Genomic DNA, 15,975 nt, shown 5'->3' on the forward strand with positions numbered 1-15,975 from the left:
CGGATTTTAATTGTAAATAATTTTCAATACAAACTGGTGTATTGCTTGCTTTACGATCTCAGAAATGAGTCACGTTTGAAGCCAATTTTTAGATACACTCTTCATGTACCTCAAGCACAAAATAAACACAGACTATACTTGCTACTTGACAATTGTTCAATTGAATCATATGTGGGAAGACTTAAAAGTTGTATTATTAGTGGTGTGATAAAAGGGCGGGTGTGAAGATGTCGGACTAAATCTGCGAAACGGCGTGGCGTGAAAGGCTTATTAATTGAATGGGTTTCTTGATCCTTTTGCTGTTGATGTTCCTTAAAGTGACTCATTTGAATATGGAAATTCGCATCTCCTTTTGCGGCAGAGACTCGTCAACCGATTGTTCCACAAAATTTAGCTTTCATTGAATAATTCATAAATTTTAGATTGATATTTTTGCAAAAAAAAAAAAACTAAAATTATAACTGTGTTCTTTCAAGCAAAACCTGTTTTGTAAATTTTCAGGCCATCACACTGCTCACCAAGTAGAGATTGCAGTAATCTCTATTCTGACTAGGGAAATGATATGGAGGTTATAGTGCACACAAGCTTCTTCAGAAATACCGCACTTTCCGTGTCATTTACTTAGTTTTGACTGATTTCTTTCAGAGAAGCGCGAATTATCAACAGCTCACTGCAAAATATATACACGTCATAGTGGATTTCCTTAAATTATTAAGCATCTTAACTGTCTGCTAATGATGACTAATGGTCATTTCGTGGAGCGTGGAATGCTTCCGCTATTTTATACGCATTATACTATGCTTAATTATCCTCGAAGCATTGTCTGCAGAGAGCAAGAATTCAGCCGAGATATTTAAGAAACTTTTAAAAATCTATGTTGTAATAATTCACCACAAGTTTTCTTGTTTTCAATTTGCAAAAGAAATATTGTATTAATAGCCGAGTTAGAATCTTCAGAAAAGGATATACATATATTAATGCCATTGTGTTAAGTTGACAAGTTAAATACATAAGCTCTATCATTGAATATAAAAATCCTACAAATAACAAAGTGAAAGATTTTAAAAATATTGTATCAAAACAGATTCTGTCCACGAGAAAACAGTGAGTGGTCAAAAAAGAACTTCTGTGCTGAGTGCCTGTCTTCGTATGCAACCCGCTGAACAAGTTTCACTCATTGGGACGAGAGCAATTACCCAACCCATTAAAAGGCGTAGTTGCTCTGTAAGGTGATTTTCGATCAATGCGTCTCGGCCGCGTGTATCTCACCACTCACCACCACCGCCGCCGCCGCCAGATCTGCAGCAAGGTAAAATTGCACGCGCGCGCCTGCCGAAGGACCGCCTTTGGGTGCATCCGAAGGTACCGCGAGTAGCTGCCGCGGCAGCTGCCCCTTCCATCTTTCGGGTCTATTCACTCTCACTCTCCGAGTGGCCGAATGCCGCCCAGCTTGCGAGAATATATAAAAGCAGGGGCATCTGCCTTAGCAATCACTAACTCTTTGGCAGTGCAAGTGTTCAATAGCGCTCGTGCTTCAAGTGTGATCTAGTTTGTGCTCAGAAATGGCTCTGCTTAAGGTAAGCACCAGTGCGCACCTTTGGACTTTCGGAGACTTCAACGGCCGCGGTTTTGGATTTTCTCCCCACCGGTGTGCTCACACGTGACGTTGGACGGCAACCGTTTCGAAATTTTGAAATCTTAGTTAGACTTTCATCACGTTTCCCGCGAAGAAAATCGATTAAGTGCAGAACAATGCAAGGCGAATTCCCACACTCCCTTGCACTCGCGTAGATTGCACTTTAATTGCCTTAGTCACACGCCGCGATGCCGAAAATCCTTTAAAGTCATCTTTCGTACTGCCTGTCAAATATTAATCAAACCAATTAATCACTCTGTTCGCCGCAGGTTTCTTTCGTGGCTCTGGCCTTCGTGGCCGCCGTGGTTGCCGAACCACCCCCGAACTCGTACCTGCCACCAACCACCGGCGGCTACAACTACAACAAACCCTCACCCGCCTTCCAACCTACCCGTCCTGCCACCTTCACACCCCCACCCCCACCTCCTCCCTCTAGCTTCAGACCCCCTGCACCTGCCCCCAGCTATGGACCCCCTACTGGACCTAGCAACGTCCGCCCTGTCACCCTGAACCCTCCTTCTCACGATGTAAGTAAAATTTATACACTTATACTCCGTTTAAGTTTCTAATTTTAAGTTATTGTTCGCAAAAAACATTTTATTTTAAATTAAAATATCTCTTTTTAAAATCAACGTTTAAATTTTTCGCTCAAATATTGTCTCATAATTTGAAGCACAAAAAATGTGCTTTTTGGCACCTTCAATGAGTCACAGTCTGGTGCATTTGAGAACAACCTTCTGTTATCTCTTTCTACTCACTGCGTTTTCTTGCATTTTTTACAAACGCAAATAATACCGCATTACATTAAGTACTCGCATCACCCGCCGGCGCATAATTACGAGTACAGCCCAAGGGCAGGATCTTTCAATTAAAGTCATTAAGAAGCATCAAGTTGCCTGCAACATTCTTGGGCTGCTTTTTGTGCGTGCGTATTTTATCGATGTGCGCGCTCGGTGGTGTGAAATCGATGAAGAGAAGCCTGTAATTTTGAGACACACAACCTTGCCTTTTTGGCTCGCGAGAGATGCAGCCGCGTGTAATTACCATATCGTCTTTTGTTGCTTGGGAAACTCAACGCACGCGTTGATCTGATAAATCCATTTGTTTTTATGCCGTCATTCAGCTGAGCTCAATGCCGATTTCTCGATTTGGAAATCGCCATCTTCGCGTCCTTTTACGTAATTTGCTAGCAAAATTCCAGCTGTTTTTCGGAATAATGAAGCTCGTCTCCTTCCAACAGCAAAGCACGTAAAATTAAATTAAGCTCCACAAGAAGTATGTCACTGCATTTAAAATTAATTGACGGCGGCGGCACGCATTAACTTCGTTAGATGCAAGTGAATCGCGAAAATGGTTTTTCATGCATATGCGGCTTAATTGCCGACACGCAACCGCGCTTCTTTCTTCTTTCTCATAATGTGCGTTTCCTTTCCTTGACCTTAGCTATAAAATGTTCGCCGAAGTCAATGTGCGCACCTGACCCTGTTGTCCGAAATTAGATTATCTCGATGTTACTTGTATATATTTCAAGAAAAACTACATATTTAGAATTTCAAGGCTGACAATTTTAATGGTGTCCGAATTCCCGCCTAAATTCATGTCCGAATTTCTCTTGCAGCACGATCACCACGAGCCTGGCATGCCCTTCGACTTCAACTACGCCGTTAAGGACGACTACTACGGCACCGACTTCGCTCACAACGCTGTGTCCGACGGCGATGTCGTCCGCGGCGAGTACCGCGTGCTGCTGCCTGACGGCCGCACCCAGATCGTCCGCTACACCGCCGACTGGAAGAACGGCTACAATGCTGAGGTGACCTACGAGGGAACCGCCTCCTACCCCCAACCCGCGGCAACCAACCTCAACAACCAGTACGGACCCCCCAAGACCGGATACTAAAGCAACCCTTTTAGTAAAACGCCCCGAGTCTCCCCTACCCCCAAAAAACACCCGCACCGGAATGTCTGCAACCTGAGACGCTTTCAGTTGGAACACTTTTCCGTTTTTAGCCTGAATTTTTCTCCACCCGACTCGCCTTGAGTGCCAACCTCTTCCCTTTTTTTAAAAGTAAAAAACTTAGGCGAGCTGATTGAAGGAAAGGTGATTTCCATTGAAAGCGTTCGGGGATGCTGAGAACGCCGCTTTTTGCGTGCGTTACCGGTTGCATCACCTACTTCCAAGGTTACCATATTAATTTTAAGAAGTGTCATGCTGACGCCCGCTGTATATTTATTTATATGACTTCTGTCCGTCGGCTTATATAAAACGCCGACCAAATCCATTCGGACCGACTAACGCTTCACGCGAAAATTGCTCTTTACGCTTCTTTTATATGCAAATATGTAAAAATGTCAAGTGATGGGATCGACAGTTACCATTTTTGAACCACGAGCTTACCAGCCACGGCATGATGTGATTTGCTTTCGTCTAATGGTCTGAGAGTTTGGCCGTGCAAACGGACTGCTCCTCTCCAATGCAATTTATATGTGAATGTGTATCGCACTTGTAAATTTGCCTTTTGACGCAATAAACAAGTTTTTACATGAATATCTACTGCTTTTGTTTGTGTTGACCATTTCTTTGGTATATTTCCTAAAGTCTCTCATTTGAACTCAATCAAAAACTTTTTTTTATTATTAACATTATTATTATTTGAAAAATAGCTAATGGCTAAAAATTAGGAACTTCTACATCTATTCAGGGTCCGATATAATGCTTCAAGTTTTTCGCAATAATTATAACAATTGATAAATTACTAATATGAGACAATAATGAATTTTGCAGCTTTAAAGTTACAATAAATTGTCAGGAAATTCGCCGCTGCACAATAAAAATATTCATTCCTATCATTGGATTAGGTAGTATGATATTAAATAAATAAGTTCTGATCCATGAACAATTGTTTCAAGTAATTTAACGTTATATTCGTTAGGAAGGAAACAGTTGAGAGTTCTCCAGGAGTTCTACCAGTGGATCTGAAGAGATTGGCTCTAGGTGTTTGTTATTTACTCTTATTGAAATGTTCAACTTGTCAGCCCGTTGGCTATCCGCTCGGTGGTGCTATTGGGACCCAGTGAGCTCATAGCCCAAGAGAGGTGCTGAGCAGAGGTTAAAAAGAAATAAATACATTTTGTCCAATTACTAGCATATATTGGTGGTTAGCATCAATATATAAACAAAATACCTATTTTCGCTATTTTCAAATAAAACATGAGAGTGAACGAAAATGTTAAAAAGCTAATTTTATCGGTTTTACTAAGCGTCTCCCACAGCGTAGGAAGCTAAATGCATCCAAAAATAAATTCTAAACTTATTTAAAAGAGCACGGAGATACTTCTATAGCAAAGCGAAACTGTTGACGACTGAAAGAAAATCCATTATTTGATAAAATCAAAAGTTCGAATGCATAAAATTTGGGCTTCAAAATAAAAAAATAATTCAAAAATTCGCAATTTTAGTGTACCTGCACGCGTCAAGTACATTTGTCAGAACTTTTTTCTTTTTGCAGACAATGCGTTGTGTGCGAGATTCCGTTTCTCTCGTGCTGTTTCTATTGTTACACATACATATAAACCCTTTTCTTGTACATGCCGCGGCGTTTATCTTTGTTTCGTAATAGATGCTCTCTTCTCGACCGCAACACCGTATCAAATCTGTATGCCAGCGATATTTTGCTCGTCCTTTCCTTGCCTGCACACATCTCATAATGTGTGCATTCTTTTTGGGCCATGTTGCGCCGCTGATGTGATCTTCAGCACTTTCCCTTTGTCAGGATCAGGTGCGGTGTTGTGACGTGGAACAGGATCGTTCGTCAAATGAGTGCACTCCGTTCGCAAGGTCGTCGCAATTTCCTCAAAATTGCAGTACTCATGATGAATACACGCTTTTCACCTCAAAAGGTAGAAAAATTGAAGCACAATATAATTGCCTCTGAGATGCATAAAAATCAATGCAAATTGCCTTGTCATGATTCAATTTATTCAATGGATTGATGTTAAAAATTTATTTGTTACTTATTACACCTTCTAAGGAAGTTTGAAAAGTGGAAACTATCATCAAACTAAAACAGACAAATTCAACACAGTTCAACAGTTCAAATTTCCTCTTCCTTTTTTACACCATCGCACTCTTTCCATTTTTTTCATACTGTCTTCCGTTTGTCCTCCTCTTATCAAAATATAATATGACGTACCTCCGTTTTTGGCCTTTTCAACTAAGATAACACTTTTGCCGTGTATTCAACTGTTAAATTAGTACGTGCTTGATTTCCAAAAGGCACTCGACAAAAAACAAAAACCTCTAGAAAGGATGAATTTGTATTGGCTGGTATTGACGGTCCTACTGCAAACTTGTTTAGCAAGTATAGGCTAAAGTTAATTTGTATTCTGATTGTTTTATCTATTTGTTTAGAGAGACTCATTTGTTATTATGGCTCTTGGAATGCGCACAGAGATGGTTCCGATGAGTTTTCCATTGAGAATATGCCAGTGAAACTATGCACCCACGTGATTTACTCCTTTCTTGGACTGGGCTATGATGGTTCAGTTGAAATACTGGACTCCTCTGTGGATGAAGAACTAGGTATATTATTTGTCATTCTTAGCTATAAAAGATCTTCTTTCAAAAAGAAAATTTTGTACTTAAAGATGGATTCAATAAAACCTTGGCCCTTAAGAAAATAAACAAAAATTTGAAGGTGATGATTGCAATTGGAGGTGGCTCTTTCGATCCAAGTATATTTGCTGACGTAATAATACTCAAAATTATATTAATGTTTAAAAGATTAATTCTATAACTTGCAGCTCCTATCGGATCCAGAATTAATTAATACAACAATAAATTCAATCGTGGAATTCTTAACTGTGTACCCATTCGATGGCGTAGATCTAGACTGGGAGTTTCCAGGCGAGGATGATAGGGTAATGAGACGATCTCCTGGCTTTCTTGAGATATTTTTCTTGTGTGACACGAACATTTTAAACGCACTAGACGAACAACACTTAAATTATGACAGTTTCAAGTTTTGCACAGTTTTAAAGCTTCTCTTAGAGTCATAATTTCTTTAGATATTCTCAACGGTTTTATTTCCAGGCTAACTTTGTTACTTTTGTGACTGCTCTGAAAAAACGTTTTTCAAAGATGAAACCTAAACGTCTTTTGACTGCGGCTGTGACTGCAGACCCAGAGGTTGCAGTATTGGGATATGATATGAAAAAATTGATCAAGTATGAATTTAACTGCGCAGAAAATATTTTTTGCTTATGTAAATCCGGAATTAAAGATCATTAGATTGGGTACATGTGATGTCCTATGATTTTCACTCTTTTGAAGACGGTGAAACCGGATTTAATGCACAACTTTACAACAAAACAGTCGGTTCTTCAGTGGTAATGGAAAAAATTAAGTTGAATTGCATATTGAGCTGAAGCCTGAAATAGGATTCAACGGTAAAATACTGGAAGAAAAATGGCGTGCCAGTCGCGAAAATGGTCGTTGGAATCCCTCTCTACGCAAAATCTTACACGCTCACGGATTCATCAGCCCATGGATTGGGAGATTCCGTCGATGGTGCAGGCAGCGCTGGAACGATCTCTGAGAGTGAAGGAACGCTAAATTTTCTTGAGGCAGGTTGAGCTTATCTTTAAAGGAATGTGCTTCTTTTCAATTGGCAATTTTCTGCAGTATTGCTCGTATTTTGACGCGACGAGTGGCTGGGTAACAGTGGACAACAGCTCGCTCCAGGCATCTTACGCTTACAAAGACGACCAGTGGATTTCATTCGACAGCTATAACAACTATATCGCCAAAGTAGGGGACTGTGTTCGAAGTCAAAATTTTACTAAGGTGTCACGTTTTCAACGTTTCTTTCAGGCAAAATATGCGAAGAAGCTGGGTGGTGCGATGGTTTGGGAGATCGGCGGTGACGACTACAACGGTCTTTACTGCAAAAAGGGCAAATATCCTGTCCTGACATTGTTGTTTAAGAACCTGTAAATGAATTTTGAGTGCGCGAAGCTCATGACTTAAAACAATCAAGTGGTTTTCATTTGTCTTAAAATATTAAAAATACTATAATAAATTTATTTTAAGTTCCGTTAACTGTTCTTCGTAAAAATGGCTGATGTATAAAATTATATATTAATTATTCAAAGGCTGAGACACATGCGATCGAAAATATCCGAATTTCCCAACCACGTACGAAGCTACTTTTCCGAACCTTCGGATTTCTTTGCTACATTAACTTTAAAAAAAGCTACACCAACCAGGCACAATCAAAATTCAGATTTAAAATATACATACCACCCTGAATTTTTAGCTTCGAAAACAAAAGAGTGGTTTACATACAAAAGGTATTGCAGGTACTTATTTTTGGCGGCTGCTATTGTGTAGACGTACATACGGCATCATATATATACTTTGAGAGTAATTAGAGCACCTGATGCTATCGTCGCCATTAGAAAGGTTAATCGTGTCATTGCTTTTGTATTGCACCATTTTGCAAAATCCGCGCACGCAGACCTTCTGGTGCGGCGCGGTTCGACCTAAAACTGTAATCGCAGGGCTATTATCGGCGGGCGAACAAATTGCGAAACCCGCATCTTCGCATTGTTTCGCGCGCGGCATTTTTTCGGAGATGAAGGAGAACAGCAGGTGAGTCGTAATTACTACACGAACGAGGATGTTGCTCCACGCGAGCGGCTACTGTGCGTTTTCATTTTTTCACCAAGTCGCGCTGGGATATGCTAATCAAGCCACTTCCTCTCATTCAAATGGGAGCTTAATAATTGCTGTTTTGACATTCTAATGGTTCTCTCAGTGCGTTTGCTTGCCAGATTAAAGGCATAAAAACGCAGATGCGTCGAACTGAAGGTTGGTCTGCATAGCAGTCAAGGACTCTTGGCTATAAACCACCGTTTATGGTGCACAGTAGACTAACGAACTAATGAAAATAAAAGAGAAAATTAACATAAACCAAATTCCACCGTAAAGCATTCTTTACGCAAATTGCGTGAATTTTTCTTACTTCAACAGCCTTAACTAAATTTTCCAACAGATGTCCAGATAAATTTCGCAGCAATGTGTGCATTAAGTGGATTTATTTGTTTTAGCATGCGAGTATTTTGCACATAAAAGCGGCTTTTTTACCCAATGTTTGAAGATTAATGTCGCTTGTCCGCAGCCTCCGCTCCGGCATATGTTTACTTAAAGACGAGAGTAAATGCTTTCTCTGTTTAATGCTGCTCAATTTAAGCCCACGCGATCATCACTTCCCCATAACTGTTTGCAAAATACCCGTCAGGATGTATATTAAAACGCGCAAGCGTTGTAAAAACGATTAATTTTGTTTTGCAGCGCAGTTGAGACGTAAATGAGTGAATTTCCACTAAAAATGTCCTCAAGCTTTTAACGAGAAAATTGTTTTTTTTCACAGAATTTCTAATTCTATAATAATATATTACGCATTGATTTCTTTCCGTTAAATAACAAGAATAGACCAGTTAAATGTTTGATTTTCTTATCTTTTTTATCCACTTAATTTTTGAATCAATTTTGGAAAGGCACAAACCTAAACTGGTTTTAATTTTGCACCCATATTGAGTAATCAGGAAATACGAACCATATCACGCTTCTAAACAATAGATCCACACTATTTTTATTCGCGACAAATTACACACGCTCAGCTGTCAAAACTCGTTCAGATAAGTTTGGAACAATCCATTTCACGGCGGCTCAGCGTGTGAGAAAAAAGATCAGAAGCACGATTTGCTGAACCTCGCGCGGCTGCTGTCTAATTAAACGCGCCTCGAGTGAAGTACGTTGTACAGTACCAGCGTCGTATGTTCGTCTTCTCTTTCATTCAACGTGTGAAAAGCGACGTTTATTATTATCATTTTTGAGAAAAAAGCCGTCTCTGTGCCGTTGCGTCACCCACGTGTGAGCGCGCGAAAAAATCCATATATAAAAACAACAAGGAACACACACACTACCTGCTGTTAGATAACTGCTGAATAAATTTTCACATCACTTTCCTCTGGTTGTCGCGCGCATAATGATGCCATCTCTTTTCCTCGCGGTATTTTTATCACATAAAAATTCGCTGTTACCTCAGCTCCGCTCGTGCTGCAGCATTCTTTCAATTCAAGAGGTTAAAAGAGCACACCGGCAATTTTGGCGTCCGATTTCTCGATTAACCTGCTGGTCTGCCTCTCCTTCTCAGCTCGTTGATTGCAATGGATCCTTTTCAGCGTGACGCAAACCCTCATTGCGCTAATTATTCTGACCGTAGTCTGTTTTAGTGCAGAGAGAAAATATTTTCATCGCCGTTTCTAAAACTAAAAAAATGGTCAACTCGTTAGCATAAAGGTGTGATTTAGCAATACTCAATGATTTAGTAGCAAAAAATTAATTTAAAAAATATTTAATTAATATTTAAAATTAAATCTTAAAACACTCATCGTGTTAGTAAGACGTTACCTCTGATTTTTCCTAACAGATCAGGTTCAAGGGGTTCAAGTTTATTTTACTCTTTAAAATCAAACTCGAAACATTATTTTAAAGGCAAAGCGTAAAGCTAAATTCACTGATCCAGCGCGATAATGATTTTGGTTGTCCGTTTAAGGAAGTGGCGCCGTATTTGCATTCGCTTAACTCAAAATATAATGAGTCTCTTGATAAATTGCCACATAATTTGCAAACACGTCAGCGGTAGAAAGAGAGAAATTCAATGCAATTTTCATCATGTTGTCTCTCTGGGCTGCCAATTGATGAGGAGCCTTTAGCGACGAAATAATTCATCATGGCGGGAATCGATTGCATTGTTCACGGGAACCAAGAATGTATTGTGGCAGTTCAATTTGGAAATATGATTTTTTCCCGAGGCAACAAAGGCGCACGCAATCCACGGTCGCACTTGCTCAATTTGAATACGCCACACTTCTGTGATTGGAGAGCACATGTGAGGAAAGAGAAATTAAAGAAATAAAAGTGCACGGAACGGCTTGATAGGATGCACGCGTAATAAAAAGTCAATTAAATAAGTAATGAGGAAAGTGAAAGAAGACAATGATCGTGATGCTTCCTGCAATGCTGAACAGGGTTAGCCAATTTTGCAATACGCAAAAATACACCAATGGTTTTTAGCGTACAAACCAATTGGAAGACGCCACCAATTTAGGGCTTTCCACATCTTTCCGAATTATTTACCTGAATCATCTGCGAAAAGGCTATTTAAACTTTTGACTTGGTTCAAAATCGTTAGCACCTCTAAAATGCAAACATTTTGAGGGACAATCGCCGTTCCAAAACTATTCATTTCTTTCACAAGGCACGCGAAAATATGAACACGCTTGTCAGAGAGGGTTTCTTTTTATAATATTTTTATGCAAATAAGGTTCCCATGCAAAGATATGTATTAGCACTCTATGGCGCACGTACAATGAGATTGCTGTTGCGAAAATTGACTGCTGGGTGCGAATAGCGAACCTCACACTCATTCACAATCTGAAATTCGGCAAAATGTATGCATAATTATTTTGATGCGGTCGTTTTGTTACTCTCGGCGACGTGCAAGGTCTCTCATGAGATTGAAGTTTCAAAACGACCCAATTTTACAGCTGCAATTGTCAAAAACCTTTGTTTGTGTACCGCAGACGAGAGAGCTGTATATTTAGGGCAATCCTCGAGCAAGCACATTGTCATGCTTTTTGTATACCAAATTTAGTTAATATCAATAGTGCAGTAATGTGATTTGGGACGACGTTCAAAAGTGAAAAGAAGCAGTTCACAGCCTACTTTGTATATATTGTCTCATTTTCAGTTAGCTAAAATTAACCTAAATATTAAATTAATGATAACAGGAAGGGTGGATGAGATGTTTAAAACTATGTTAAAACTTTAACAACGGTCTGATCATAAAAGCTTACGTCAAACCATTAACAACAAAATTGAGTTTGCTCAACAGAATTGCACGAGAAAATGAGTAAAGAATGTTTAAAAAAAGTTGAGGAAACACGTCTTAAAGAACATCGAGAAAAGATTTATGAAAAGTTCAAAGCTGTCTTGGATGTTACTCAGCGAAAAAAGTCACCGTAAGGAAGTCTCAAGCCCTGTGCGTTCGCCTGCCTTTCTTGCGCCTCTGGTGGCTGCGTTTATAGACGAGGTGTTGCTCAAACGCTAACTGCGCCGGCTGGATGTCTGAAGTGGTGGCCTTTGCCAAGTGCTGACCAGGAATCACCTCAGCCGCCGATTCGCCGCCGTAAAATGCGTTCTTAACGACAGGATAGGCGGCGGCAAAAGGTGACGGGGTCGCGTGGGTCGCCTGTCGCGCCGCCAGCAGGTGGTACGGCTCGAAGGCGGCCGACGGTCCGTACGCCGCGTCCACCAGGGGCTGGGGGTGCACCTGCTGCTGTTGTTGTTGTACCTGCTCCTCCTCCTCCTCGTAGGCGACGTCGGCGTGGTAGCCGCCGTTGTCGGCGGTGTAGCGGACCACCTGGGTGCGGCCATCCGGCAGCTTGACGCGATATTCGCCCTGCGTCGCGTGCCCGTTGTGTGCCTGAGAGTGCGAAAAGTCGTCGCCACTCGCGTCATCCAGCACCGAGTAGGCGAACGAGTACGGTTTCTGTCAACAAAAAATGAACTTTTTGATTATACACTTCTTGCTACAAATCCCAAAACTCTTCTAACTAAGGCTTCAAAAAAACTCACGGATTGTAACAATATATAAAGTTTTAAACTATCCAAATCTCCGAAGAAACCAGATAATCAAATTTCATCTGCAAACTATTGCACTCCAAAACGTCAGGATCAGCGAAGAGATGTTATACAAAATTATGACAAACAAATTTTAAAATGCCTTTGAGCATAGCTAATCAAGGATAGTCATACCAAAACCACGTGGTTAACATTCCATGGGCTGTGTTGCGAATAATTTGCGGAAGAGCAATGAACTCTTACAATCACCTTAAATATGAAATTTCAACAAATTAACACAACAACTGCAACTACCTCATTTCTCCTCATAGCTTGTTGTGAATTACACTAATTGTGTAGCACTTAACTTTTGAAAAAACTGTAGCACTTTAAAGTGCAAAAAATATTACATATTACATTATTTAACTAGGCAATTATGCTCAACACACAAATTCGTGTGTTTAAAGCGAGTGCTTCCTTGTGAGTGACAATTAAGTAATTCACTCTTTGCATAAACTGAGTCATTTGGTTTCTCACCTCAACTTTCCTTTTCACTGAAACGCAACCTGGACAAAAAAAAGCGCCGAGTGCGTGAGTAGAGCGCTCAGGAAGATCAAAATCTGGAGAATGCATTCGACGGAATTATAATTTCCCACTGCGCTGCACAAACTTCTAAAAATAATGCTGCTTTGGACTGTGGCCACTCTCATGAGCATTCATCAGTTTGCAAGGAAAGGAAAAAATCCGCTCGACAATTAGCGATGACGAATGGGAAAATTGTGTGAGAATTTTAAGCGTAACCGTCTATTTAAATGCACGCACGTACTAGGGCTCTTCATTATGTTAATTTGCGATGGTGCGAACAGAAGGCCAATTAGTGCAGAGAAGCTCTAATCGTTCTCTTTTAATTCATCTCTGAAAATGGAGCCAAAGTGAATGGACGCACTTAAATGAAAGTGCTGATTTCTTCCCATTCTGCAGGTCTTAAGCAAACACTCATATCCTCATTTGAGATGCAAACTAGCTTTTCATTTTTTTCTGAAAGAAATTTTGTTGTTTTTTTGTTTATATTAAAATATATAGGAAAACAGCAAAATATTTAAATGAAAATAAATTTAAATGAAAATAAATAGCTTTTTTTAACATTGCAAGTGATAACGCGGAAGTTATTTATTAAAATGGTGTCTACGCTTCTACGCTAAATTATAAAAATGACCAGTGTATCAATAAATTGATCACACCCAATAATTTTGGCTAGCGGCTGTTTGGCTTTCATCATCTGCAAACCAACACTCTTATATTAAATACGTGTGTGAATACATGTTTTGCTGTACATCCACGCCAAACTTTCTTTTTAAAGAGGCTATCTAGATTTTAATTTACACTGCGCACTTGATAAGATTCTTGAGCACAACTCCATTCTGGAAGCTGCACTTGTAATTTAATTCAAGAGAGCTTCACTTCTCGTTCACTTGACAAGAATTCTAATTAAGATCCCGCAACTTTTAATTAAATCCCCCTGAGAGAGCTTTTAAAAGTTCATGTTTGTGTACCTTGTATTTTAATGAAATATCTTCTCATGGTGGTTGATCGAAGGAGTTGCAATTAATTGGACTTTCTAAGTTCATCAAAAATAATTTTAGTTTGCATCTCTGTTAATTGTAAAATTATTGCCTTGCAAAATAAGATAACCAATAATAAAATTAAACAGAAACAGCCTCCTCCAAGGAGTTTGATTTTTATCTCAACTTCATAAATATACTCGGTCCAGATGGGACAGTTAAATATTATGATGTTCGCCGAAATTTATATCTATAATAGACCTGTTATTTTTATTATGCCTCTCTTTTTTATACCTGACCGTTTGATTAATTGGAAAATAAAGATTATTTGACTTGAATGAATCTATATGTTTCCAAAATTTGCATTTAATGCAACAAATATCTTTCACTTCTTATCTCTTTTAAAATCAAACAAAAATGTATAACACGGACTTCTGGGTCAAAGGAAAATTAACGGAAACTTACCTTAGAGAAGTGGTCAGTGCGATGTGTAATGGATCTGCTTGTGTACAGTCCGCTGCCGTGCTGGGTGACCTGCGTGAAGTGTCGCACCGGACTCTCGGAAGAGCCTCCGAATTGCTCGCGTTGGTAAGTTTGGCCGTGACCGTGGTTGTAGTGAGCTGTTGGCGACTCGTAAGGGCCGACGGACGTGTCAAACTCTTGGTGTCTGTCCGCCTCAGACACGTACGCCTGCACATTGGCCTCGTAAGCCAGCTGCTGGTCCACAGAGGCGTATTGTCGGAACTCTTGATCTTTGTATGCTGGCTGTCGACGCTGTGTCTGTTCATTTTTTAATTGGTTTAAGTGTCACTCATTGCATTGGAATTAGGGACGCAGGTGATGGACGTCAAATTATAACCGTGTCTTAAGCTATTGCAAATTTTTCCACTGCTTTTGCTTCGATCTTATTCAAATTCAATCTATGGTCTAGATTTAATTTTGTGATAAAACAGTTAACAGTAAAAAATCTACAATTTTCATCACTATAATCGATAATATTGGAAACAGAAAACGTCGTTCATTTAAATTCCAGTTAAAAAGGGATGGTGCTTAAATATCGAGGAAAAATATAACTTACATATTGTGCGTAAACGTCTGCGGGCTCCGGGATGTTCAATTCGTGGAGCGTTCCTTCTTTTGAAGAGCGGTCAACATCAGTGATCGGATGAGGGTTGAAATTACGAGGAGGAAGAAATCTTTCAGGGATCGGGGTTTCGATCGCGAAGACTGACATTGAAATGGCAAGAAGCTGCAAAAATAATAGTCTTTCACTTAATTTTGTAATTATTCAGGCTCAATCGATAAGAGAAATGTCTTAATGAAATGTTCTTTCTTTTTAATAGTTACCTAGAATTCAATTTTAAAAATACTGACAAAATGTAAGAAATTTACCATCAACAGCTTTTTAATACTTAGTTCAGCAGCGAAATTTTTACGATCATGCTAATGAATATATGCTTGCAAGTATGAAAAGAGCTTACTTGGACACGTTCGAAAAATTTTATGGGCTATTGATGATTTGGCGTTAAAAGCTTATCACTTGATATGCAATTTAAAAAGTGAAACCTGTGCACACGTTGCTATTAAAACCCTGGCTTACCAGGCTAAAGTGTTGATACCACGCCATGGCGCCTGCAGAGAAAACACCTGCTTCTTCCAAGTCAAAAATTAAACTAAAGTAATCTAATTTGCAGCGTGATGAAAATTCCTGGGGCACTCGCGCGTGTGCGACACCCCCACTTGAGAAGACCAATTAACCAAGAGGAATATAATAATGCAAATTCTCTTATCATGCATGTAAAAATTCTCACAGCTGTGACGTTTCGTTACAGCGTGGAAATTTTCGCCATTGTGTGCCGCGCTTATATGGTTGCATACGAGTTTTATTATAATTTGCAACTAACCAACGACATTCTTGCAGCACAGTCTAGGGAAAACCTTTTGATACGTGCAGGTTTGTTTTTGATTTATTGCCTGATTACTGCGACGGTGTGAGCGCTTTGCGACAAACGTTCCTTTATTATTAAAAAAAATGGGAAGTAAAAAATGCATACACCTCCTTTTTTGGGTGTCTGCATGATGACAAA

General features: G+C 39.7%; 3 protein-coding genes across 3 annotated transcripts; 2 read left to right on the forward strand and 1 right to left on the reverse strand.

The window, feature by feature from the left end:
• The first annotated feature begins 1,433 nt into the window (after nucleotides 1–1,433).
• Nucleotides 1,434–4,184, forward strand: LOC135943148 (cuticle protein 7-like). Its single transcript, XM_065489570.1, has 3 exons — nucleotides 1,434–1,577; nucleotides 1,906–2,163; nucleotides 3,255–4,184. The coding sequence occupies exons 1-3, from the start codon at nucleotides 1,563–1,565 to the stop codon at nucleotides 3,534–3,536; spliced, it is 555 nt and encodes a 184-aa protein (XP_065345642.1). The 5' UTR covers nucleotides 1,434–1,562; the 3' UTR covers nucleotides 3,537–4,184.
• A 1,724-nt stretch (nucleotides 4,185–5,908) lies between these two features.
• LOC135943066 (acidic mammalian chitinase-like) lies at nucleotides 5,909–7,661 on the forward strand. Its single transcript, XM_065489464.1, has 9 exons — nucleotides 5,909–5,997; nucleotides 6,048–6,218; nucleotides 6,284–6,384; nucleotides 6,440–6,556; nucleotides 6,729–6,862; nucleotides 6,919–7,024; nucleotides 7,076–7,261; nucleotides 7,320–7,445; nucleotides 7,509–7,661. Exons 1-9 carry the CDS (start codon nucleotides 5,946–5,948, stop codon nucleotides 7,629–7,631), a joined length of 1,116 nt encoding a protein of 371 aa, XP_065345536.1. The 5' UTR covers nucleotides 5,909–5,945; the 3' UTR covers nucleotides 7,632–7,661.
• Nucleotides 7,662–11,417: 3,756 nt separating this feature from the next.
• Nucleotides 11,418–15,731, reverse strand: LOC135943999 (uncharacterized). The gene is made up of 4 exons (XM_065490669.1): nucleotides 15,489–15,731; nucleotides 14,967–15,137; nucleotides 14,354–14,668; nucleotides 11,418–12,255 (listed from the first exon to the last, which is right to left on the reverse strand). The coding sequence occupies exons 1-4, from the start codon at nucleotides 15,513–15,515 to the stop codon at nucleotides 11,737–11,739; spliced, it is 1,032 nt and encodes a 343-aa protein (XP_065346741.1). The 5' UTR covers nucleotides 15,516–15,731; the 3' UTR covers nucleotides 11,418–11,736.
• Nucleotides 15,732–15,975: the final 244 nt, after the last annotated feature.

The sequence above is a fragment of the Cloeon dipterum genome, chromosome 4 (genome assembly GCF_949628265.1).
Source record: "Cloeon dipterum chromosome 4, ieCloDipt1.1, whole genome shotgun sequence".
NCBI classification, from domain to species: Eukaryota; Metazoa; Arthropoda; class Insecta; order Ephemeroptera; family Baetidae; genus Cloeon; species Cloeon dipterum.